The sequence below is a fragment of the Panthera pardus genome, unplaced genomic scaffold (genome assembly GCF_024362965.1).
Source record: "Panthera pardus isolate Hobbes unplaced genomic scaffold, ASM2436296v1 HiC_scaffold_22, whole genome shotgun sequence".
Classification (NCBI taxonomy): Eukaryota; Metazoa; Chordata; class Mammalia; order Carnivora; family Felidae; genus Panthera; species Panthera pardus.
The window spans coordinates 52,219,388-52,245,195 of NW_026526788.1; the positions used below are offsets into that span (position 1 = coordinate 52,219,388).

Here is a 25,808-nt window from a genome sequence, read left to right on the forward strand (position 1 = left end):
CTTGGCCTGGCGTGGTGGCGGAGGTGATAAAACTAACAGAAGTCCACCAGACAAGGTAGAATATGAAGGAATCAAAGATCTGGTTAGTGCCATGGGTCCAGATGAGAAAGATTAGGGTGGCTTTAAGGAGCATAACGAGTTCTGTTTTCAGCAGGTCCATTTTGAGATGCTGAGCTATGCATAAAGGTGACCAGAGATCCGAGCTGTATATATAATTGTCTCCTTGGGGGAACGCAGGAGGTTAATAAGTGGAGGAACACAAAGGCGCCTGAGAGTTTTCCATCTGGCCCTTACTTAAAAAGCTAAAACGATACCCAGTTTCCTGTGGGCTAAGTGTGGCCCACAAGCGCAGCTCCTTAAGCCGACTATAGCACAGGCCCACGACAGTTTTTCCCAGGCCTGGATGCCACACCTGAAGCGGTCGAGTCTCCTCAAGCACAGCAAGGACGCTTGTAGGACGCCTACCGAAAGTCACAGGTTTACCGATCGGGGGCGGGGCCCGGCGAGCGCGGCCTGCTGGGATTTGTAGGCTGACCGCGGCGGGCGCCTCCTTGAGCCGCTCGCGGACTGCGGCACCACGTAGAGGGAAGCGCGCCCTGAGCCTGCGTCCGTCCTTCCGGAAGGGTTGTCTGAAAGGGCGAGTACGGTACTGCCTTTTGCTTGGAATCACTTAACAATGACATTTCTCATCAGTTAAAGGATACATTCAGAGTTCTGAAAATGACACTTAACGCCCTTTTCATCGCAATTTGGTTACCCATGTAGCCTTATTTCTTAACACTTCCTAATTATTCAAGGCTACTCTAGACGCTGCCTCCGAGAAAAGGGCTCGCATTTGACCTCCGCCCTGTGCTTCCACAGCACTGTCTTACCATCCGCTAATAATAATTATAATCGTGGCCAGCTTTCCTGATACTACATGTTCTAGTCTAAGGGATTTGCCCGCACTAATTAATTAATTCTCACACTACCTTCTAAGGTGGTCGCTATTGCTTCCATTTTGAAGATTTGGAAATCTTGGTTTATAGAGACGTTATGTAACTTGGGCAAGGTCGCGTTGAAGGGTCACACTGTTTACTTGTGCGTCTCTCCCTCCGGACCACGAGTTCCAGAAGGGCACGGACAGACCAGCTTTTTACTTTCCCGCGGGCCACGCCCCAAGGGCGGGGCTCTGGTGACGACACCCCGTCCCATGGTGCCTTGCGCGCCCGCGCTGCTATTGGTTCGGCTTCTCGGCTCCTTTTTCAAATTGAGGCGCCGAGTCGTTGCCTGGTTTCCTGGGCTTCGGGCGGAGACGACATCGCTGTTTCCGAGGCTCCCGCTAGTGCTAGTGCGGGACAGACGCCTCCGCGAGTCAGAGCTCCTGGTGGAGAGCGGGGACGCCGAGCTACTTGCGTGGGTTCCCCGGGCCACGCCAGTACCCGGCGGGGGAGGTGGGCATCTGGCCCGCGCCGGTCGCAGGACCCTCCCGCGCCCCCACGGCGCTCGAGTACGCGACCAGGTCTTGACTTTCCCGCGGTGATCGTCATGGCGTCCCAGCCGAATTCCTCCGCGAAGAAGAAAGAGGAAAAGGGGAAGAACATCCAGGTGGTGGTGAGATGCAGGTAGGGCGAACCCGGCAGGATTCGGAGTGCCGGGCTTTGCTGCTGGGCTCCCTTCTGTGCTGTCTGGAGAGTGGAATTTTGATTGTAGTTTCTGGGCGGTGCAGACCTGCCTGTCTCATAGTTCCTCTAAATGCTGTTCCATAAAATGACACCAGATTGCTGTGAGGAGTAAATTAGTGTCTGTTTCCGAAGAAAGGATATTCGTATTGGAGGTTATAGTTTGATTTGCAATTCAGGAGAATTTGATCGCCGTTCTTCATGGAAAAGTATGTTGTTTTTAAAAAACTAATGACAGCAGAGATTTAGGTGTCACTTTTATATTCCACTTCTTGCAGTTTGTCAGTTTGGAAATAAGACTGTATACCTACTTTGCAGATGGTCCTGATGTTGAGATTACCGGCCTCTCCATCATCTCTCAAAACATAACCGATCACTTGTTCTCTTTATTTTTGATGCAATATTTTCTTCATCCCTACTAAATAAGGAAACACCACTGTATTTAAAATTTAAAGGTTGTTATAGAGTGAGTTTCTGTTTTTAAAAGGAGACAGCTTAAGCCAGTATAGCTTTCTGATTGTACTGCAGCTTGGTCTTCCCTAAACCAAAGAAGACAGTTTTTTCAGGGTGAGCGGGTGGAGGTGTTCAACTCTCCCCAGATTGATTTCCAAATAACTTCCCAATTTTGAAATTAGCCAGTAGAGAGAGAACATGCTTGTTATATAAACTGTTGCTTAGAGATTGATTTATTCAGCTTTTTAGAAGCCGTCCACAGTTTACTGTTGTATGTGTGTGTTTTGTGTGTCTGTTTTTGTTGCTGTTTTTAAAATTCTACTGTCTGCAACTTTTCTGTAAATCCAAAAGTATTCTAAATCTTTTTTTTTAAGGTGATTTTTTTAAATGTATGCAACAAACTTTCTTAAGTTATTGCCTTCTCAACTTTGGTGACTTGAATTGTAGAAGTCAACCGTAATAGCTGGCTTTCTAAACTAGGTGTCAGAGAGGAAATTCGGTGGTAACCTTAAGTCCGGCCAATTACCAGCTGTACTTGAGAGCTTCTCTTAATAGTTACTTGTTTTGTAGATTTGAAAAAAAAAAAATTAACAGCCCATAATAGAAACGCAGGTTTTTAGATTATGTTGATCGTTTATTAAGGCCCGACAGTAATGCTTTCTCTGCGTGGCTTTATTTTCTTTAATTTTCTTTTTTATTGTTAGTTACCAAACATGTCAGACCTATAAAAGTTATGGAGAATAAAGTAACAAACATCTGTGTATCCATCACCCATATTAGAAACAGACCAATCATTACAGTTTGAGCCCCATTGTTTCCCTTTCCAGCCCCCTTCCTCAGTCCAAAGAATTAAACATTATTTATTATCCCCATTCATTTCAAGTCTTACCAAAAAGAGGTTTCTTTTACTTTGTCACTAATGAAAAGTGCTTTGATTGTGACTATTTACAATAATTTTTGTATGAGGATGTTTTTCTTTTCATGCTTTCTTTTTCAAATATCTTTCCTAGTGCGGATATGTCCTTAAGCTTTAGTAAACAATTTACGAGGCCCTTGTCGTTGTTAAACCTTTTCTGTAAAGGGCTCAGATAGTGAATATTTTAGGCTTTGCAAACCACATGTAGTCTCTGGTCACATATTCTTCCCTGATTTTTTTGTTTTGTTTTGTTTTTCAGTTTTACATTTTTAATTGGCACAGTTTATTGTAACCTAAGAGGTCAGCGAGATTTCAAGAGGTGGCTTATTACTTTATTACAATGAATATAACCTTTTATGATCTTTACTTGCTTTTTAAAAATTTTTTAATGTTTATTTTTGAGAGAGGGCTCACACGTGCATGTGCTCTTGTGTAAGGGGGGAGGGGTAGAGAGAGGGGACAGAGGATCCCAAGCAGGCTCTGTGCTGACAGCAGAGAGCCCAATGTGGGGGCTTGAACTCACCTGAGCCAAACGAATTCAGACACTTAACCCACTGAGCCACCCAGGCTCCCCAGTGATGTTCTTTACTTGTATTATAACTTTAGGAAGAAAATTTTTTAGTCTACCTGTACACAGCTCAAGAGAAAGTTATAATTTCTGGAGTTGAGGAACTGATGGTTCATATATAGAGAAATTTTAATAAGGAAATAGGCTTTGATATATGTATACACAAAGACACACAACACACATGCAAAACATTCTTTCCCCTTGTATAAGTGTACAGGTTAGCATAAATTCTATTAAGAACATAATAGAGGGGACCCGGGTGGCTCAGTCAGTTAAGCGTCTGACTTGATTTTGGCTGAGGTCATGATCTCACAGTCGTGGGATTGAGCCCCCAAGGTGGGCTCTGCACTGACAGCGAGGAGCCTGCTTGGCATCCTCTCTCTCCCCATCTCTCTCTGCCTCTCCCCCGGCTCACACTCTCGTCTCTCTCAAAATAAACTTAAAAAAAAAAAAAAAAAAAAAAAAGACTGTCATATAAAGGTTTTACGACTTAAGTCAGTCTTGCATTTTAATCTAGACAAATGCTTTAGTAATTTAGATCTGAACCATATGAATCATTCATATATATAAAAATGTTTTTTTTTTTAAAGTTTATTTATCTTGAGAGAGAGAGCGAGAGCATGCACAAGCAGGGGAGGGGCAGAGAGAGAGGGAGAAAGAGAGAATCCCAAGCAGGCTTCACCCTATCAGTGTGGAGCCCGACATGGGACTCATCCCACAAACCGTGAGATCATGACCTAAGTCAAAATCAAAAGTCACATACTCAACCAACAGAGCCACCCAAGGTGCCCCCCCATCTCTACATTTTTAAAATAACATCTGTCCACCAAGCTCTACCTCAGGGACTTTGCAATTTCACTCTGCCTAGAAAGCTTTCCCATCAAAATAGCTGTAAGACTCCCTCACTTTCTAGATTCTGCTTAAGTATCATTAAATATCAGAGAAGCCTTCCCTGACCATCCAAAAATAGTAATAGCAACTGCCTATTTCCCCCCATCATCACTTCCAATCCCATTTAGTCTGGTTTATTTACTTTCATTTCTAATTTATCAGTATCTAAATTATCTATGTATAACACTAAGATAAAAGCTCCCTGAGAATAAGAACTTGAGTGTTTTGGGTTTTTTTGAAACTTGGTTTTGTTCACTTCTCTATCCTCAGTTTTATCATATAGTAAGTAGTTGATAAGTATTTATAGAATGAACAAATAAATGTAATATAACTGTAGTGAGGCCAACAAATCGATGGGTTTGTTAGCATCACCAGCAGGAACCTAGCAATTTCTAGTTAGAGACGCTTGGTTAGGAATATGGTGGCTTGGCAGTACTATTTATCATAGTACAAATAGTCCCTAAAGCTGCTCGGAGTTTTGATAACTTTTACGAATGTGTGATATGTGTGAATATCTACTGCTCGGTTGTGACATCTCAATGGTATTCATTTGGTTAACTTAATTACACATCCAGGCAAAGAAATTAGTTGAGAGATGCTAGGAATGGTAGACATTGAAAGAGCTTTAACCACAAGAGAGCAATTCATTCTAGTTGATACTCTTGGCCTACCAGAAAGTTGGTTTTGACCAAGTTTTGTTGAACTGTTAATAATCCTGCATGCCATGGGTTATGTGCATTGTGTAGGTTTCATTACATTTGACAGTTGATAGCATCACTATATATTATCTGGGAGTTGCTGAGTTAAATTTCCCAGGATCACAAATTTGATCTTATGACCATCAAAAAATGCTAGGGATGGGGCATGCCAAAGGGTGTTGAGATATCCTTTTTAAAATAAATAGCAACGTAGTTTGTCTAGTGATGAAGGGAAAGATAATTTCCTATTTGGCATTTCCTTTCATAATATGTGATACTGAATGGGAAAAATGACTCAGGTTAAGAGTGCATCTCTCTCTTTGGTCCAGATGTGTGTTAAGTATATAAATATCTGATGGATGCCTCTGTATGTATTATGGTTCTTTTCAGCTCTTCCATTATTCCCCTTAGGGTGACATTTATTAAGCTGTGTGGTTTAACAGATATTAGGATGCTGGCTATGTACCAAGCATTGTGGTAGCCACTGGGAAATGGTAAACTAAACAGGATTTATTTTCCTGCGCAGTGAGTTTGGTACTATTACTCAGCCCCATTTTTCAAATGGGAAATTTGTATACACTGTATACAAATCAAGATCAAGAATCCTTACTCTAAATGGATAAAGAAGATGTGGTATATATATATACACATACATACATACATACATACATACATACAGTGGAGTATTACTCAGCAATCAAAAAGAATGAAAGCTTGCCATTTGCAAGTACGTGGATGGAACTAGAGGGTATTATACTAAGTGAAATTAGTCAGAGAAAGACAAATATATGACGTCACTCATATGAGGACTTTAAGACACAGAACAGGTGACCATAAGGGAAGGGAAGCAAAAAATAATATAAAAACAGGGAGGGGGACAGGGGCACCTGGGTAGCTCCGTCGGTTGAGCGTCCTACTTTGGCTCAGGTCATGATCTTGCGGTCCGTGAGTTCGAGCCCAGCATCGGGCTCTGCCTGGAGCCTGCTTCAGATTCTGTCTCCCTCTCTCTGCCCCTCCCCTACTCATGCGCGCGTGTGCACGTTCTCTCTCTCTCTCTCTCTCTCTCTCTCTCTCTCTCTCTGTCAAAATAAATAAGCTTTAAAAAAAAACGGGACAAAACATAAGAGACTCTTAAATATGGAGAACAAACAGAGGGTTACTGGAGGGGTTGTGGGATGGGGGATGGGCTCAATGGGTAAAGGGCATTAAGGAATCTACACCTGAAATCATTGTTGCGCTATATGCTAACTAATTTGGATTTAAATTAAAAAAAAATAATAATGTAAAAAAAAAAAAAGAATCCTTACTCTATTGAAAGCCCAAGGAGGAATTTTACTTAGATTTCTTCCTCTGGGGGTCTTTCCTATCACTTATGTATGATTCCCCTACCCCTCCCTGTCCCAGTCAAGACACTAAATTTTTGCTTTGTGTTCTGACAGCACCCTTTACATATTCTCTCGAAACATTACCTCTTTTATAACCATTTGTTTTGTTACTATTCCCCCCTTGACCTCACAGTGTTGTGAGGACAAACTGAGTTAACACATGTGAAGCATTTAGAATAGTGAGTACCAAGGCACCTGGGTGGCTCTGTTGGTTAAGCATCTGACTTAAGCATCTCTGCCCCTCCCCTGCTCATGCTTGCTCGCTCGCTCTCTCTCTCTCTCTCTCAAAAATAAACATTAAAAAAACACAGAATAGTGAGTATCTGGCACATAGTAACTACTCAATGTATTAGTCATTATTATATTTTTTAAATTTTTTAATGTTTTTTATCACTGAGAGACAGAGAGAGACAGATTGTGAGCAGGGGAGGGGCAGAGAGAGAGGGAGACACAGAATCTGAAGCAGGCTCCAGGCTTTGAGCTGTCAGCACAGAGCCCGACGTGGGGCTCAAACTCATACCCCGAGATCATGACCTGAGCCGAAGTCGGATGCTTAACTGACTGAGCCACCCAGGCACCCCAGTCATTATTTTTATCTACTTTTTATCTTATGCCAGTTGTTCACTCTCAGGTTAGTATTTCAAACACAAATGTGGTTAGTAATTTGAACACAAATCTCTCTACTACATTATAACCTAACTTTCTCAGATTCTAAGAATAGTAGAAATACAATTCTAAAAAATAAGTTTGGCATTTTTGACAAGTTAATTCTGTTAGCATCTAGTCCAAAAACTGTCAGGATTATAACGTTTTACATAACTTTGAAAATTAAAAAAAACGATTTTTTATTTCTGGGGGTTAAGACTTAAAATTCTGCCGTCTGCTTTAGCAGTATCATTCAGTAGTACCCCATGTAATCCCTGTTACCAACAGTGTAGTCAGAAAACTTCAATTTGGGGGCGCCTGGGTGGCTCAGTCGGTTAGGCGGCCGACTTCGGCTCAGGTCATGATCTCGCGGTCTGTGAGTTTGAGCCCCGCGTCGGGCTCTGTGCTGACAGCTCAGAGCCTGGAGCCTGTTTCAGATTCTGTGTCTCCCTCTCTCTGACCCTCCCCTGTTCATGCTCTGTCTCTCCCTGTCTCCAAAATAAATAAAACGTTAAAAAAAAAAAAAAAAAAAAAAAACCTTCACTTTGTTGTTGTCTAAGGTATTAATGACAATGTCATTTGTAACCTGAAAACTAAGAGTTTTTTCAGTAACTTTGTATATTTCTTTTTATAGACCATTTAATTTGGCAGAGCGGAAAGCTAGCGCCCATTCTGTAGTGGAATGTGATCACGTACGAAAAGAAGTTAGTGTACGAACTGGAGGATTGGCCGACAAGAGCTCAAGGAAAACATATACTTTTGATATGGTACCTACTTCTTTAAATGCTGTAACTCCTGTATTTACAATGTAAAATTATCCTCGTATACTATTTCCTCTCGGTTCTAGTGTCAATTCCAAGTTTCAGTTACTCTTTGAGCTGTCAAATGGTTTCTAGTGGGCTGAATGAGTTAATCTATTAAAAACAAAATTCTTAAAGTGAGTAATTTTGACATATTTTTTTCCCTGAAGATTGCTCTGATTTTTTTTTTTTTTTTTTTTTTTTTTTGGGATAGGTTTTTGGAGCGTCTACTAAACAAATTGATGTTTACCGAAGTGTTGTTTGTCCAATTCTGGATGAAGTTATTATGGGTTACAATTGCACTATTTTTGCGTGAGTGAAACACTATTTTTCAAATTGATGAAAAAGTTTAGATGCATGTATTTGTTTTTTGTGTTTTTTTTTTTAACACTTTTAAAATTTTTGACAGATACGGCCAAACTGGCACTGGAAAAACCTTTACAATGGAAGGTGAGAGGTCACCTAATGAAGAGTACACTTGGGAGGAGGTATTTACTGTTTATACCAGGTTTCTATCTCTAAAATGGCTGAAATATAACTTAATATAACATGATTGAAGACCTCTTTCTTGAAATAGAGAAGATCAGCGTACGATGTCAAACATGAATGTAGGATAAACTATATGGTATGGTTCTTATTTAAGAAACATAGTCTCATTGGGAGAGAAAGAATCAATACATATGGCACAGTTAAGTGACAAGACAGAATAGTTGGAGCAGAATATTGTGGAGGGGCGCCTGGGTGGCTCAGTTGGTTGAGCATCCAACTTCAGCTTGGGTCATCATCTCACAGCTTGTGAGTTCAAGCCCTGCATCAGGCTCTGTGCTGACAGCTCAAAGCCTGGATCCTGCTTTGGATTCTGTGACTCCCTCTCTGCCCTTCCCCTGCTCGTGTTGTGTCTCTCTCTCAAAACTAAATAAACATTAAAGAAAATTTTTTTTAAAATAAAGAATATTGTGGAAAAGCGGCATGTGAGTAGGGCTTGCAAGGGAAGACTTTGCAGTGTGGGAATGAGTCTCATCAAGATAGCATAGCACGGGGCAGCATGGTACTTTAACAATGATGACCTTGAGTGTTCAAGAAATTAAGATCACTGTATTCTTGGATACTGTAAAAAGCACATAGTACATTTCACAAAGATATCCATCAAGTGTGTTTAAGTGAGGTTTTTTTTAATGTTTACTTATTTTTGAGAGAGAGCGAGAGAGCAGGGAAGGGGCAGAGGTAGAGAGGGACAGAGGATCCAAAGCAGGCTCCATGCTGACAGCAGAGAACCCAACATGGGCCTTGAGCTCACAAACTGTGAGACCATGACCTAAGCTGAAGTTGGATGCTTAACCGACTAAACCACCCAGGCGCCCTTGTTTAAGTGCGTTTAATGACTAAGTTAAGTTTCCAAATTACTAACATTTAGGTTGATCCTTTTTTCTAGTGGTTACACTGTTGAGGCATTAACTTGGAGCATGGATAATGAAGTTATGGAATTGTAACCATAGGAAATAAGGAATAGGCTTAAAGTACAGTTTCAAAATTTAGAGATTCATAATAGTTTTATAAAAGATGCTTAAATATTTTAAAAACGTGTTTATGTTAGAGTTAGGGAATACACTGTTACACGGGCCACTTTTCTGTTAAGATGGTAGTATTATGTTCTCATGAGAAAAGTTAGAATTACTAAACTTGGTTTTATAAGTAGCTTAGTTTGGTTGGTTTCTATGGCATGAAGTGGCTGATAGGTAGGACAGATTTGTGGAAGGTATGAAGAAGAATAGCTACTGTTGAATAAATTCTTATAAATGACTTTGCTTCTCTAATACTCAGTTCGTTTCTTTTTTAAACTTGTTTTAGTGGAATTTAGATTATACAACTAATGAACAATTTATACAATTTATAATAAAGTTTGATGAAAAGGGATTGACATAAAAATATAAGTAAATAAACTGGTTTTAGCATATTTGTGTTCAAATATATCATGAAGGAGGCCCTTACCATATGTGTTTTAACCGCCATAGTAAATGGATGGCATTCTTCCCTTATTTTAATCCTTATTAATATTATGGTTTCAGGATCCCTTGGCTGGCATAATTCCACGTACTCTGCATCAAATTTTTGAGAAACTTACTGATAATGGTACTGAATTTTCAGTCAAAGTGTCTCTGTTGGAAATCTATAATGAAGAACTTTTTGATCTCCTTAATCCATCTTCTGATGTTTCTGAGAGACTGCAGATGTTTGATGATCCCCGTAACAAGGTAACTCAGTCTTTGAGAATGGAATGTATCCAGATTTTAATGTGTGATGCTTTGAGAAGCCAGAATATATATATATTTTACCAATCTGATGGATGCTCTTTTCATTTTTGGTCAGAGGGGGGTGATAATCAAAGGTTTAGAAGAAATTACAGTGCACAACAAGGATGAAGTCTATCAAATTTTGGAGAAGGGGGCAGCAAAAAGGACAACTGCAGCAACTTTGATGAATGCATACTCTAGGTAAGAAAACCATTGTCTTCTCCCCACTGCTCCGTTTTCTTTTTCACGGGGGAAGTCAAATTGGGGTGAGTCATGGTATGTGAGTCACACAGCTAGATTATATGCTAGATTTCATGCTTTAGTAATTGACTTGAGATTTATAGGGGAACACCAGTATTGGAAGAATGTTGAAAGGAGAACAAAGAGAAGTTGATATTAGAGCAGAAGTTTTAAACTTTTTAGATTATTTTTTCTCGAATGAAATCGTACATGGAAGCCTTGATTAACTGCTGATAATGTGGCTGCTGTAGTTGATGTGGGGGTGGGATGCTTAGAGGCTTACCTCCTTAGCCTCATGAAGGTTTTCCCTGAGCACTTTTCTGGGGCCCCAATGGATACCTAGAACAAAGTTTGAAAGCACCTGTTTTTTTTGTTGTTGTTTGTTTGTTTGTGATTTTTGAATGTTTCTTTATTCTTGAGAGAGAGAGAAAAAGCATAAGCCAGGGGAGGGGCAGAGAGAGAGGGAGACACAGAGTCTGAAGCAGGCTCCAGGCTCTCTCTGAGCTGTCAGAACAGAGCCTGACATGGGGCTTGAACTCACAAACCATGAGCTCATGACCTGAGTTGAAGTTGGACGCTTACCCGGCTGAGCCACCCAAGTGCCCCATGAAAGCACTTGGTTTAAATAAGGATTAGAAGAAAGATAATTTCATTTAATTTTTCCCCAGCTTTATTGCAGTATGATTGATAAAAATTATATATATTTAGATTGTGCAACATGATTTAAACTTTTTTCAGATGACTTCATTTTAATGTAGGAATATATGATCACTAACGCTGGCTTTCTGGGGTACAAAGGGGCATATTGATAGCACCCCTTATAGGATAAATCCCAAATTCTAGAAAAGCAGTTTACTGAGTCAGGTGATTTCTTTTTCTGCTGGTCTTTGAAGGAAGCATCAGAGTGTAATTACAGGAGCTATGGATTGGAAGTTAGATATTTGTGTTTAGGTCTAGTTCTGCAGTTAACCAAACATGTGACTTCAGGTAAATAAGTGAACTTATCTATCACTTTCCCTGACCTACAAAATGATTATTAGAACTAGATTTCAGGGCACTTGGCTGGCTTAGTCAGGAGAATGTGCTGTGCTTGATCTTAGAGTCATGAATTCGAGCCCCACGTTGGGTATAAAGATTAAATAAATAAAACTTAAAAAAAACCCAAAAAACTAGATCTCTTATTTCTTTGCTCCCTTGTAATTAGAAATTTCTACAACTCTTAAAAAAATGTACTTATTAGGGGCGCCTGGGTGGCGCAGTTGGTTGAGTTTTTGTCTTTGGCTCAGGTCACGATCTCATGGTTCGAGTTTCAGCCCTCCTCGCAACTGAACTCTCTCAAAAAAAAAAGAAAAAAAAATGTTTAAGTAATCTCTACCACACATGGGGCTCGAATTTACAGCCCCGAGATCAAGAGTCGCATGCTCTACTGACTGAGCCAGCCAGGTGTCCCTGATTTTATAATTTTAATTAAGTTTTCCTATAACAACTTTCCATTTAAAAAAATTATATAGAATTTAGAGGAATGAGTTTAAGACTAGGTAATATTTCTTTTCTCTAAATACCTTTCTTTGATATAAATTCCTATTTTTCATAAATTTGTGTAATTTAGGACTCCTTTTTATGTATGTAGACTGGAGTAAAAATTTCTTTAAAAAAAAATTTTTTTTTTTTAACATATTTATTTTTGAGACAGAGACAGAGCATGAACGGGGGAGGGTCAGAGAGAGGGAGACACAGAATCTGAAACAGGCTCCAGGCTCTGAGCTGTCAGCACAGAGCCGGATGCGGGGCTCGAACTCACGGACCGCAAGATCATGACCTGAGCCGAAGTCGGCCGCCCAACCGACTGAGCCACCCAGGCGCCCCTAAAGTAAAAATTTCTTTATGAATGTATGTGGTAAAGTGAAGGAAAACAATTCAGTTATCTAGAATCAGAGTTGACTTCTATGCTTAATTGCATTAATTCCATACTCTTGGATTAGGAATGGGTAAATAATAGTAGAAAAATGTGAAATGTATATTGTAATTCAGATCTATAGTTTGCTTATATTTTTTCCATGTCCTTCCCCTTTTCTGTAATTTTAAATAATAAAATATGATACTTAAAAATTTTCCGAGTAGCATGCAAAGTACAAATAAGAAAATTGAAAATTACCATATTCCCTACCACCCATCAGTGACATAAACAAACATAATGATGTTCACCAAGTGGCATTGATACAAGAAGGAAAGATGTCTATGTTGTCTATATAACTTTTGTATCCTTCAGATATAAGCTGAATGTGAGTACACAGCATAAGATAGACATTGGAACAGTTTATGGTCTACTGATGATTATCTTGTAGTGTTTTGGTAATCACTGCTATTTACCATTTCTGCTTCTCAAGAGAGGGTGTTAACCATTTCTGATGGCAGTCTCAAAGCAGAACAATGTATTTTTACAACAGGCAAGTAATTTAAAGCAAGTAATCTATGGCTTGCGTGGTGGTGTTTGAATTTATGGTAATGACATATTTCAAGAGGTTCTTATAAATAGGAAGATTAATTGCAAGCCTTTTCCTCTGACGTCCCAGGCAAATATCTCAATCCTACTCCATATCCAGCTTTTAGAGGTCTGAGGATTCTAGTTCCCGAGTCTATTAGGGTGTTTACAGGTAGTCTCTTATTGGCGTCTCCTTTGCAGACAGCAGGTACAAGAAGGCAAAAACCTAAGCATTGTTTTATCTCCCCTCCATCTTCCAAAACCTTATTAATGTCTCCTGTCTGATACTATCTTTCTCTATCTTGTGGATTTTGGTCTTTCTTTGCTGTTTTCAGTATTTTATAGAAAGCAAATAATATTTTACATTATAATGATTGGGCAACCTGATCTTGTTTTCTAGTCGTTCCCACTCAGTTTTCTCTGTTACAATACATATGAAAGAAACTACAATTGATGGAGAGGAGCTTGTTAAAATTGGAAAGTTGAACTTGGTAAGCATCTACCTTAATACCACTGCTGTTTCTTTCTTTTCTTTTTTTTTCTCCAGCTTTGTTGAGGAATAGTTGACAAATAAGATTATATATTTAAGTATACAATGTGATGATTTGATATATGTATGCTTTGTGAAATGATTACCATAATCAGGTTAATTATCATATCCTTCACCTCACATACTTTTTTTTTTTTTGGTGGTGAGAATGCTTAGGTCTACTCTCTTAGTAAATTTCAATATAGTATTATTATATTTAAATTGTATTTTAATGTTTATTTATTTTTGAGAGAGAGGGAGTGCAAGTGGGGGAGGGCAGAGAGAGAGGGAGACACAGAATCCAAAGCAGGCTCCAGGCTCTGAGCTGTCTGCACAGAGCCTAATGTGGGGCTCGAACTCAAGAACTGGGAGATCATGACGTTAGCCAAAGTCGGATGCCTAATTGACTGAGCCACCCAGGTGCCCCAGTATAGTGTTATTAACTGTAGTGATCGTAGTGTACATCATATCCCCAGAACTTGAATTCATCTTATGACTTAAGGCTTGTACCCTTTGACCAGCATCTCCTTCTCCCCCACTTTCCTGCTCTGGTAACCATCATTCTACTCTCTGTTTCAGTGAACTTTCTTTTTTTTCTCCCGGATTCTACATATAAATACGATCATGCAGTCTTTGTCCTTCCCTGGCTTATTTCACTTTGTATTATGTTCTCTAGGTTAATCCATGTTGTTGCACATGTTGCACATGTTGCACAGTCTTTCTCATGACTGAATAATATATTCCATTGTGTGTGTGTATATATATATGTACACCATATCTTCTCTATTCATTCATCAATGGACGCTGATTATTTTCCTATCTTGACTATTGTGAATAATGCATTGAACATGGGAGTGCAGATATCTCTTTGAGATACTGATTTCATTTCCTTTGGATAATATACATAGTAATGGCATTGCTGGATCATATGGTAGTTTTTTTCAACTGTTTCATTTTTGACTACCTCATAGAGCAGCTTGAAATTTTATATTTCTAGATAATATATTTGTAGTCACCAGGTTATTAGTTTTGTAGTGGGTTGTTAATTATAGAAAAATTATTTTGTTGGCTATTTAATATATATAAGAATGAAAGTCTTTGTGTCCAAATCCAGTGGAACTGACAACTTACTTTTATTTTTGAAATTCAAGGTTGATCTTGCGGGAAGTGAGAACATTGGCCGTTCTGGAGCAGTTGACAAGAGAGCTCGGGAAGCTGGAAATATCAATCAGTCCCTGTTGACTTTGGGAAGGGTTATTACTGCTCTTGTAGAAAGAACACCTCATGTTCCTTATCGAGAATCTAAATTAACTAGAATCCTCCAGGATTCCCTTGGGGGGCGTACAAGAACATCTATAATTGCAACGATTTCTCCTGCATCCCTCAATCTTGAGGTAAGCCCTTTGAAAGGTATCTGTAAGTGTAGTAAGTGTAATTCTTATTTAGCTATCACATAGTTTAAAAGTTCATTAATTGGCTTCATTCATTCTATGCGAGAGTAAAAAGAATCTGGGTATCACACACGTGCACATAGAGGAGGATGCCACTGAAAAAACTGTCTTCCTCTTTTCTGGCATAGTTTCTTTTCTTTTTAATTTTTTTTTTTATGTTTATTTATTTTTGAGAGATAGAGAGACAGATCACACGGAGGGGAGGGGCAGAGAGAAAGGGAGACACACAATCTGAAGCAGGCTCTAGGCTCTGAACTGTCAGCACAGAGCCCAATACAGGGCTCAAACTCACGAACTGCGAGATCATGACCTAAGCCAAAGTCAGACACTTAACTGACTGAGCCACCCAGGTGCCCCTCCTGGCAGAGTTTTTAATCTTAAAAAAGAAAACAATTACTTAATGGCTTTTCTCACACAGTCTTCAAAGAAATTGCTATGGTCATTAGCAGTAGATGGGTTATATGGGATATGGAGATTGAACTGAGGACTTAAAAGTGTGTTAAGTGAATGCTAGTGTTGTAGAAGCTACTTAAGAGGGCAGCAAAGATGGGGTTGGATGTGTGGGAATAGGTGGTAAAACCAAGAGAAGCAACAAAGATGGTGAAATCTTTTATTTTATATTGTGGCCACTTCCTTTGAATGGAGTTAGAAAAGCTTTTAGAGGTCTCTAACTCCCCTTTCATTTTATTTATTTTTTATTTATTTATCTTAATATTGATTTACTTTTGAGAAAGAGGGCACAGAGAGAGGAGACAGAGGATCTGAAGCAGGCTCTGCGATGATGGCAGAGAGCCCGATGCAGTGCTTGAACCCACAAACTGTGAGATCATGACCTGAGCGGAAGTCAGACACTCAACTGACTGAGCCACCCAGGTGCCCCTCCCTTTTCATTTAAAAATAAACCTCTTTACTGAGATAAAATTCACATACCATACAATTCACTCATTAAAAGTATATAGTTCAGTGACTTTAATATGTTTATGGAACCCTGCAGTCATCACCACATTCCAATTTTAGAACATTTTTATTACCCCAGAAAGAAATCCATTTGTAATCCATTAGTAATCACTTCCCATTTGCTCTCACTCCCAGCCCTACCTCAGTACTAACCTTTTTTAATCTATAGATTTGCCTAGTCTGGACATTTCATTCCATTTAGGAATCCTGCAATAAGTTTTCTTTTGTGACTGGCTTCTTATACTTAGCATAATGTTTTCAGTGTTCATCCATGTTGGTAGCATGTATCAATGCTTCATTCCTTTTTGTAGATGAGTAATATTCCATTGTATGGATATAGGACATTTTGTTTATTCATCAGATGATGGAATTCATTGAGTGTGAAAACTAACATAAAAAATGAATAGGTCAGGGGTGCCTGGGTGGCTCTGTCAGTTAAGCTTCCAACTTCAGCTCAGGTCATGATCTCACAGTTTGTGAGTTCAAGCCCCGCATTGGGTTCTGTGCTGACAGCTCAAAGCCTGGAACCTGCTTCAGATTCTGTGTCTCCCTCTCTCTCTGTCCCTCTCCTGCTCACACTCTGTCTCTCTCAAAAATAAATAAACATTAAAAAAAAATTAAAATTATTAGGTCAAATTATTTTAAAGTTGAAGACCCTGAAAATTGGAAAAAAGGGGAAAAAGGGTGTTTTGAACAACTTCTTTGTAAAGATTGGGTATAGTGGTTCTAGTGGATAGATGTTTAGATTAGATATACCCATAAATTATTTCTTGTAAGTTATTTTATAGTACATTTTAGATAACAGAACTACATTATTCTCATAATATCTTTAGTAGTTGGTACTTTCTTTTCTTCACAGGAAACTCTGAGTACATTGGAATATGCTCATAGAGCAAAGAACATACTAAATAAGCCTGAAGTTAACCAGAAACTCACCAAAAGAGCTCTTATTAAGGTAATTGTGATTTTTGTGGAGTAAGTAATCTTATTTGGCAAATGTGAAAATAAGGACTTGAAATAGATGATTGTTAAAAGATTTGTTAAATTGCCTATGGTAAGGCTTTTCATCTAATGATTTTAATGAACTACCTAATATGTTTTTTCTAATGCTAATATATTGACTTTTCCACCTCTATCAAGTCAGCAAAATTTGCAATTATGTACATTTATGAAATTTATTTATTTATAGCTTTAGGGTATAATCACCATACATTAATGTGATATAATTACCAGATATTAGGGTATAATTTCCATAGTACTCCTCCATTGTAAGCCTACAATTCAGTGATTTTTAGTACATTTATAGAGTTGTGCAACATCACTACAATCTAGTTTTAGGAAATTTCTATCACTATAAAGTTCCCCTTTGCCCCTTTGCAAACAGTCAACCACTGATCTACTTTTTGTCTATAGATTTGCTCTTTCCAGACATTTTTCTAAATGGAATCATACAATATTTGGTCTTTTGTATCTGGCTTCTTTCACTTGCCATAACATTTGGGCTTTATCTGTGTTGTAGCGTGTGTCAGTAGAGTCTTTCTACTGCTGAATAGTATTCCATTAAGTGGATAACAACACATTTTGTTTATCCATTCACCAGCCAGTGGACATTTGGATTATTTCCAGTAATGCTGCTATGAACGTTAGTGTACAAGTCTTTGTGTTGATGTGTTTTCAGTCCTCTTAAGTAGATACCTAGCAGTTTAATTTCTGTGTTGCACAGTAAATTTATTTTTAACTCTTCAAGAAACTGTTTTCCAAAGTGGCTGTACCACTTTCAATATCCCCAGCAGCCAATCTATGAGGGTTGCAGTTTCTCCACATCCTCTCCAACACTTTGTTATAGTCCATCTTCTTAATGTTAGCCATTCTAATAACTGTATAATTGTACCTCAGTGTGGTTTTGATTAGCATTTCCCTAATGAATAATGATAATGAGTATCTTTTCACAACTTTATTATCCATTTGTATATCTTTTTTTATGAAAAGTCTATCCATATTCTTTGCCCAATTTTTAGTTGGTGTTCTTCTCATTAAGTGGTAAAGAGTAGTTCATATCTTTTAGATACAAGCCCTTTTTGAGATGATTTTTAAATATTTCCTCCCACTTTGGCTTGTGTTCCTTTTCCTGGTAGTATGTACGTATGTATTTGTTTATTATTTTTAAGTTTACTTCTTTATTTTTGAGGGGGAAAGGGGCGGAGAAAGAGAATCCCAAGCAGGCTCTGTGCTGTCACTGCAGAGCCCCACCTAGGGGCTCGAATTCCCAAATGGTGAGATCATGACCAAAATCAAGAGCTGGACACTTAATTGAGCCACCCAAGCGATCCAGTAGTGGTTTTTTTTTTTTTTTTTTATTGAAGTTTTTATTGAGATAATTGAGAGAAATAATACAGAAAGAATAAATAATAAATAAACATTTAAAAAGGAACATAAAAGGGCTAATTTCATGTTTTATTTGTATATATATAAATAAAACATGAAATACACATATATATATCCTCCCCAAACTGAATGAGAAAAGAGTTATATGCTAAATTGACACCTACAACATTCTTCTTGTGTAGGAATATACGGAAGAGATAGAACGTCTGAAACGAGATCTTGCTGCAGCCCGTGAGAAAAATGGGGTATACATTTCTGAAGAAAATTTTAGGTAAGGCCTTGGCTATAGAAATTAATTTCCAAGAGTAATAATTTTCTGGTAACAATGTGTTTGAAGTAAAATTCACTTATGGGACGTTAACTAAAATCTTTAAATCTAGTGCCTCCTGTAAATGCTTCTTTTTCTATTGACATTAACAAGTAGTTACCAGATAAGTTTAAACATTTTTTATGTAACTTTAATTTTTAAATAATTATAGATTCACATGAAGTGGTAAGAAAAATACAGAGAGGTCCCATATATTTTTCACTGCGTTTCCCCCATTCAGTACCTCTTGCTTAACTTTAGTAAAATGTCAAAACTGGGAAATTGACATTGGTGCAAAGTACGTGTTTAACTCAATGCCATCTTGTCTCATTTGTGGATTCATGTAGTTCTACAATTAAGATACGGCGTATCTCACCATTATAAAGATCTCCCTCTTGCTGCCTCTTTGTAGTCGTACCCATCTTTTTTCCCCAGTAGTCCCTAACCTCTGGCAACCACTAATCTGTTCAGTTTTTAAAGCCCTGGAATAGTTCAAAGGAAATCTACTGAAACTTTATTTGGAAACAATAACAACAACAGGTTAAACAAGGAGCAGAAGGCAAGTGGGATGCTAAGAATTTTAAGTTGAAAATTCCTGATAGCTTATATCCTTGAAGGTGTTAAGGAGGGTGATTTTCACAGGGCATTGTTTTTTTTAAAGCTTTTTTTAATGTTTATTTATTTGAGAGAGAGAGAGAGAGAGAAACAAGCAGGGGAGGGGATAGAGAGAGGGAGACACAGAATCTGAAGCAGGCTCCAGGCTGTGAGCTGTCAGCTCAGAGCCTGACGTGGGGCTCGAGTTTGTGAACCACAAGATCATGACTTGAGCAGAAGTTGGACGATTAACCAACTGAGCCACCCAGGTGCCTCTCACAGGGCATTTTTCAAAAATTAATGATAAAAGGTATTTAGGGCTAATTGATAATAATGCAAAGCATCTTGGTATAATCTTTTACACAACTTTTTTTTTCACGTAATACATGTATGGTTACATTATGTGATCATTGTGATAGCATATAAATCATTTAATTAAACTCATTTTCTTCCATAGTATTCTTAGTTGTCATAATGCACTATGTCTTCTTGATTGGCTCATACATTACGAATACTCAAATTTGCATTGTATGGATATCACAGGCTATTAAACGGTATTCTTTTATTCTTTCTATGTTACCTTAGTTTTGTGTAGTTCTTTTTTTATTTTTAATTTTTAATTAAAAAACATTTTTGTAATGTTTATTTGTTGAGAGAGAGCGTACGTGCATGAGCCATGGAGGAGCAAAGAGAGAGGGAGACACAGAATCCAAAGCAGGCTCTATGCTTTGAGCTGTCAGCACAGACCCTGATGCAGAGCTTGTATTCATGAGCCATGAGATCATGACCTGAGCCGAAGTCGGATGCTTAACTGACTGAGCCACCCAGATGCCCCATATTTGGTTCTTTCATATCCTATACCTACTTGGCAAAACATTTTTCCAAAAATCTTTTGCAAATTTACACTTAGTTCTTAAACTTGTTATTTTTTATTCTTTTTTTTCCTGTTTATCTGGTTTTCAGGTATACTTCTCTATTGTATATACTATAGTATTTTATTTTTCAATTGTTTACTTTATGGGTGTCTCTATTTCTACCACTTTGTATTTTTTACATATTAGTTCTTATTCAGTAACCACTTTTTATATTTTAAAGTTGGCATCACAGTGCTTTTGGTTAGAAAGCCCAGCTTAAACTGTCTTAAAACAGAAAGGGGTAGAATGAGCTTCAAGGTTATTTAATCCAGTAGCTCAAGGATCCTTTCTGTCTGTCCTCACTCCTGTCCTAAGTGGTGGCTTTCTCCTAAGCCTGGCTCTTCATCAAGGATGATGGTCAGCAGAGCGGCTGCTGCTCTCATTCAGGTCTTGTGTGGGTGACAGGCTACCTGGCCTATAACCATCAAAACTGGAGGAACATCACTTATTGGTTAGATTAGTTCTGAGTTGTATCCATATCTGAACCAACAGCTGTCAAAGGAGTTGAATTTCCCCGATTGTCTTGAGCCAGTCAGGCTTAGTCCTTGGATCTGGGAATGGAGTCACATTCCCTCCACACAGCTTGGGTGCTGCACAGTCAAGAGAGGGTCCTTTCCCAAAGGAAACGTGGATGCTAGAGATGGGTGCTTAGTAGGCAACCAGTGAATAAGTGGTTTTGTCATGATTTGCTCATGTAGGATCTTCTGCTGTTAGTGGTCAAACACTGGACATTATAGACTGTCTAATTTGCTTACCTTCTGTTGACCATCACTTTGATGTATTTTAGATTAAGAAATAACTTTAGTTATAAAATTATAAATAATAAATAAACTTTTAGTTTGTCAGTCCCATGATTAAAAAGATAGTATTTGCTCTCAATAAACATGAGGCATAATCTGAAACAATATTCCTTCTGAAAATGCTTTTGGAATTACTACACTGTAAGTCAGAGGAGGATTATGAAAGCTGAAGCCAACATTTAAAATAGGATAATGCTTTATTTAATGGATCTTTTAACACTATGTCAAAACTATATCATCCATGAAATAATGTTGCATTACCTCATGTACATTCAGTATAAGGAAAGCATTTCAAATATCTCATTCACATTAAAGAGCTATTTCCAATAAAGAACTAACATAGTTAATGGAAAGACTGTCAGAATTAACTCTCCTCTTATATATCAGTTCTAGCCTTTTCTTTAATCACCAATATCGTTAGCTAATAATGTGAGGAAATTCACATTCACAAAAGTATCTTTGTCACTTAAGCACAGTGTGGAATAGAAAATTGTTGGTAGTTATGAAGGAACGAGGCTACAAAAGATAGCATTCACTTCTGAAACTTGCTAATGCTGAAGAAATCAGAGACCCATTAAAGTGAACCAGAATCATCTGATTCAAAATGTCAATAGTGCTGAGGCGGGGGAACTGTGTTCTAGAGGATAACCCTTCCATCTCATGAAGATTTATGTGGTGGTGTGATGGTGGTGGGTGTTGGGGTGTATACTGGGGTTTGTGTGCAAGAGGCAAAAGGTATAATTGTTCTGTACATATACTTTAATTCACTTCTCCAGTTTTTGCCCCTTATCTCATCCCTTCCTCCGGTGACACCTGATGCCTTCAAGCCCCAAGCCTTTCTTGGATTCTGTGGGTCCTATTTATACGCCATATTCCTGATAGCAGCCACTTATGTTGTATCCCCCTGCCCCCACCTGTACTTTATGTGAGTTATAGTCCTTTGTCAGCTTTGTAGCATCTCAAATTTTATATACACACATGCTTTTTTCCCTCATAGGTAGGGATTCTCATTTTCAAAATGGAGATCACAAGAAGAACAGCCCTTTTATGAAACAAGGACAAGGAATCCATTTGTGTTTTGTAATTCATATTTATTGCTTATTGACACTTAGGCATCGTTATCATAATGATAAATGGTAGAGATGATGTAGAACTGCCACAATTGTGTTAAAATACATTTTAAAGGGATTAAGAAAAAATATTAATTGCTAAACTTATATTAAACTTTATTTTAGAGCCATGAGTGGAAAACTAACTGTTCAAGAAGAACAGATTGTAGAATTGATTGAAAAAATTGGTGCCGTTGAGGAGGAGCTAAGTAGGGTAAGCATTTAAAACGGTATTGAATGTTACATGGGAAGCACATATTAAAATTTCAGAATGTGAAGGACCTGATATTTTTACTTTTTTCTTTCTTTTTTTAAGATTTTTTTTTGAAAGAGTACATGTGTGCACAAGTAGGGGAGGGACAGAGGGAGAGGGAGAAAGAGAGGATCTCAAGCAGGCTCCATGCCCAGCGCAGAGCCCAATGGGGGCTCAATCCCATGACCCTGGGATCGTGACCTGAGCCAAGATCAAGAGTCAGGAAAGAGTCAGATGTTCACCTGACTGAGCTATCCAGGTGCCCCAAGATTTTTTATTTTTACTTTTTTAGTGTTTACTTATTTATTTTTGAGTGAGAGAGTGCACGTGAGCGGAGGAGGGGCAGAGAGAGGGAGACAGAGAATCCCAAGTGGACTTCGTCCTGCTGAGGGGCTCAAACCCATGAACCATGAGACCATGACCTGAGCCAAAATCAAGAGGCAGATGCTTAACTGACTGAGACCACCCCCACCCCCCCCCCCCCCGCCAAGGTTTTTTGTCTTTAAGTAATCTCTTCACCCAATATGGGGCTTGAACTTAACAACCCTGAAACCCCAAGATCAAGAGTCACATGCTTTACTGACAGAGCCAGCCAGATGCCCACTCCCCTTTTTTTCTTTACATTCTTTTAATTTGTACTGTCTTTGAAATCCTTTGTGTGCTTCATCTGTATATCTCAGTTGAGACAAGCCACATTTTTTCTTTCTTTTTTTTCTTTAACTAGTTAATTAATTATTTTGAGAGAGAGAGAGAGAGAGAGAGAGAGAGAGAGAGAGGAGATGTGTGCGCAGTGGAGGGGCAGAGAGAAGGAGAGAGAGAATCCCAAACAGGCTCCACACTAAGTGATGTGGGCTTGATCCCATGACTGTGAGATTCATGACCTGAGCCAAAATCAGGAGTTGGATGCCCAACCAACAGCTACCCAGGTGCCCTCTTTCTTTTTTTTTAAAGTAGGCTACATGCCCAGTGTTGGGCTTGACCTCATGACCCTGAGATCAAGAGTCACATACCCTACCTGCTGAGCCAGCCAGGTACCCCCTTGTCTTTATTCTTTAAGATATTTTTTTTTTCTTGCTGACTCTTTGTCAGTTGTATCATCATTTTACTGTCATCAATGATGAAGAAGCTGTTTGCCACTTATGTTAATGCAGCATTATAAGAAATTAACTGAATTGTGAGGTTTTATTATAAGAGGTAAATAGTGAAGACGGAGACATTTTCATTACTGTGTTTATCAGATGAGGGATGCAGATACTAGAAGAAACTAGATGTTGAATAACTAAGGTGGACAGACCTGACCATTCTGTGCCACCCCTCACACTGTCAGTGCTGGAAGGAACCTGAAGAACTAACACCACTACTCTAGACCTATTATTTCATCTCATGGTTTTTAATGAATTTACAGGCAGAAACAAGATATCTTATAAAATGTGTTAACCTACCTGTTAGCTTGTTACAACTTGTCACAACTTTGCATGGAAATAATTTGTTTAGTTCTTCTTACATTATATTACGAACTAGCCAGGTATCTCACCAACCAGTTAAGCATTGTGTAATTCTTAAAAAAATGTTTAATATGTTCTATTTAGGTTACAGAGTTGTTTATGGATAATAAAAATGAACTTGACCAGTGTAAATCTGACCTGCAAAATAAGACACAGGAACTTGAAACCACTCAAAAACATTTACAAGAAACGAAATTACAACTTGTTGAAGAAGAGTATATTACATCAGCTTTGGAAAGTACTGAGGAGAAACTTCATGATGCTGCCAGCAGGGTTTGTCCTTTGTTTTGATTTATACTTGTGTTCAAGAAATTAGAGAATGGGTAGAAGTGACTTTGTTTGCTTAAGCATTAATTATGCTATTTATTCACTATTTATTCACTCTAAGTGACATTTCTGTCAATTTAAAGAACACTGTTTTATTATTTCATCTGAATTTTCCTCACTAGAGTTGCTGACTTAACAAAAAAACATTCCTGAAGTTTTGCAAATAGAGAATGATTTTAATATACTTTGAAGACATTTAGAATAATGAGGTGATACTTTTCCCTTTGGTCATGATTGAAACTAATCAGTCATAAAGAATTTAGCACCTTCTAATGATGGGAGATGTTGAAAGTATTTAATTTTTTATTAGGTGCACGTTAGAGGAAATAGTAACACATAATAGAAAAAAAATTGTGAGGGAGCATAATTACTGTATTAGGTTGGCAAAATCCCTTTTCCTTGCCTAGGTTGCTAGGTGAGGGGAAATTCTTGGGCAACTGGATAAATTAGTGTGAATTGAAAATGTATTCTGATACAAATGTCTAAAACTTACTGAGTTCTTTTTTTTTTTTTTTTTTTTTTAAGTTTATTTATTTTGAGAGAGAGAGAGTACCAGCTGGGGAAGGGCAGAGAGAAAGAGAGAGAGAGAGAGAGAGAGAGAGAGAGAGAGAGAGAGAATCCCAAGCAGGCTCTTTGCTGTCAGTGTGGAGCCCGACACAGGTCTCGTTCCCACTAACCATGGGATCATGACCTGAGCTGAAATCAAGAGTTGGATGCTTAACTGACTGAGCCACCCACACGCCTCAAAATTTACTAGTTCTTGTCAGGACAAATCCATATGTAGCACAGATATTTTCATTAGTCTGCTTTTGTGATACCCATCTTAATCAACATTTATTTTTAAAAATCATATGTAGTTGCTTACCACAGTTGAAGAAACTACAAAAGATGTATCTGGTCTCCATTCAAAACTGGATCGTAAGAAGGCAATTGATCAGCACAATGCAGAAGCTCAGGATGTTTTTGGCAAAAACCTGAATGGTCTGTTTAACAGGATGGAAGAATTAATTAAGGATAGCAGCTCAAAACAAAAGGTCATGCTAGAAGTTCACAAGACTTTGTTTGGTAAGTTTAAGCATTTTTTTAAAAATGTTTTAAAAAAATGTTTATTTACTTTTGAGAGAGGGAGAGAGAGAGAGAGAGAGAGACAGAGTGTGAGCAGGGGGCGGGACAGAGAGAGAGGGAGACACAGAATTAGAAGCAGGCTCCAGGCTTCGTGCTGTCAGCACAGAGCCCGATGCGGGGCTCAAACTCAGAAACTGCAAGATCATGTCCTGAGCTGAAGTAGGACGCTTAACTGACGGAGCCACCCAGGCACCCCAAGTTCAAGCATTTCTGATTATTCTAGTCTTTGTGTGATTAGCGTGAAACTAGTTTCAAAACTGATCATTTACTATCATAAGAAACTGGGGTGACCATGTCAGTAGTCCCTCCAATGCACACACTGGCTGCTCAAACTAGGGAACAGTGCTTTTCCCGCCTTGGAATTAAAACAAGTCTTAGTTGTTGTTTTTGTCTGCTTTTTATAAAGTAAGTTTTAACCATACCCATTGTTGCTATCTTCATTTAGGAAAAAACTCCTAAGTATTAGTTTATTTTATATGAAAATATTATCTTCACTATAGAAAATTCATGAGATACAGAAAT

At 38.4% G+C, this 25,808-nt stretch overlaps 1 protein-coding gene and 1 long non-coding RNA gene across 2 annotated transcripts in view; one reads left to right on the top strand and one right to left on the bottom strand.

Moving 5' to 3' along the window:
• Nucleotides 1-1,296: 1,296 nt before the first annotated feature.
• KIF11 (kinesin family member 11) overlaps nt 1,297-25,808 on the top strand; it is a 44,398-nt gene continuing 19,886 nt past the window's right edge. Inside the window, exons 1-13 of the mRNA XM_019445092.2 lie at nt 1,297-1,604; nt 7,852-7,984; nt 8,232-8,329; nt 8,427-8,505; nt 10,084-10,269; nt 10,385-10,509; nt 13,431-13,521; nt 14,711-14,953; nt 16,827-16,922; nt 18,535-18,623; nt 22,203-22,290; nt 23,919-24,107; nt 25,019-25,226. Coding sequence (XP_019300637.2) covers nt 1,528-1,604; nt 7,852-7,984; nt 8,232-8,329; nt 8,427-8,505; nt 10,084-10,269; nt 10,385-10,509; nt 13,431-13,521; nt 14,711-14,953; nt 16,827-16,922; nt 18,535-18,623; nt 22,203-22,290; nt 23,919-24,107; nt 25,019-25,226 — 1,702 coding nt within the window. The 5' untranslated portion in view covers nt 1,297-1,527. The remainder of the gene's footprint in view (nt 1,605-7,851; nt 7,985-8,231; nt 8,330-8,426; nt 8,506-10,083; nt 10,270-10,384; nt 10,510-13,430; nt 13,522-14,710; nt 14,954-16,826; nt 16,923-18,534; nt 18,624-22,202; nt 22,291-23,918; nt 24,108-25,018; nt 25,227-25,808) is intronic.
• Nucleotides 25,033-25,808, bottom strand: part of LOC109264660 (uncharacterized) — a 39,927-nt gene continuing 39,151 nt past the window's right edge. Inside the window, exon 3 of the long non-coding RNA XR_002078822.2 lies at nt 25,033-25,144. This is a non-coding gene — a long non-coding RNA (uncharacterized LOC109264660). The remainder of the gene's footprint in view (nt 25,145-25,808) is intronic.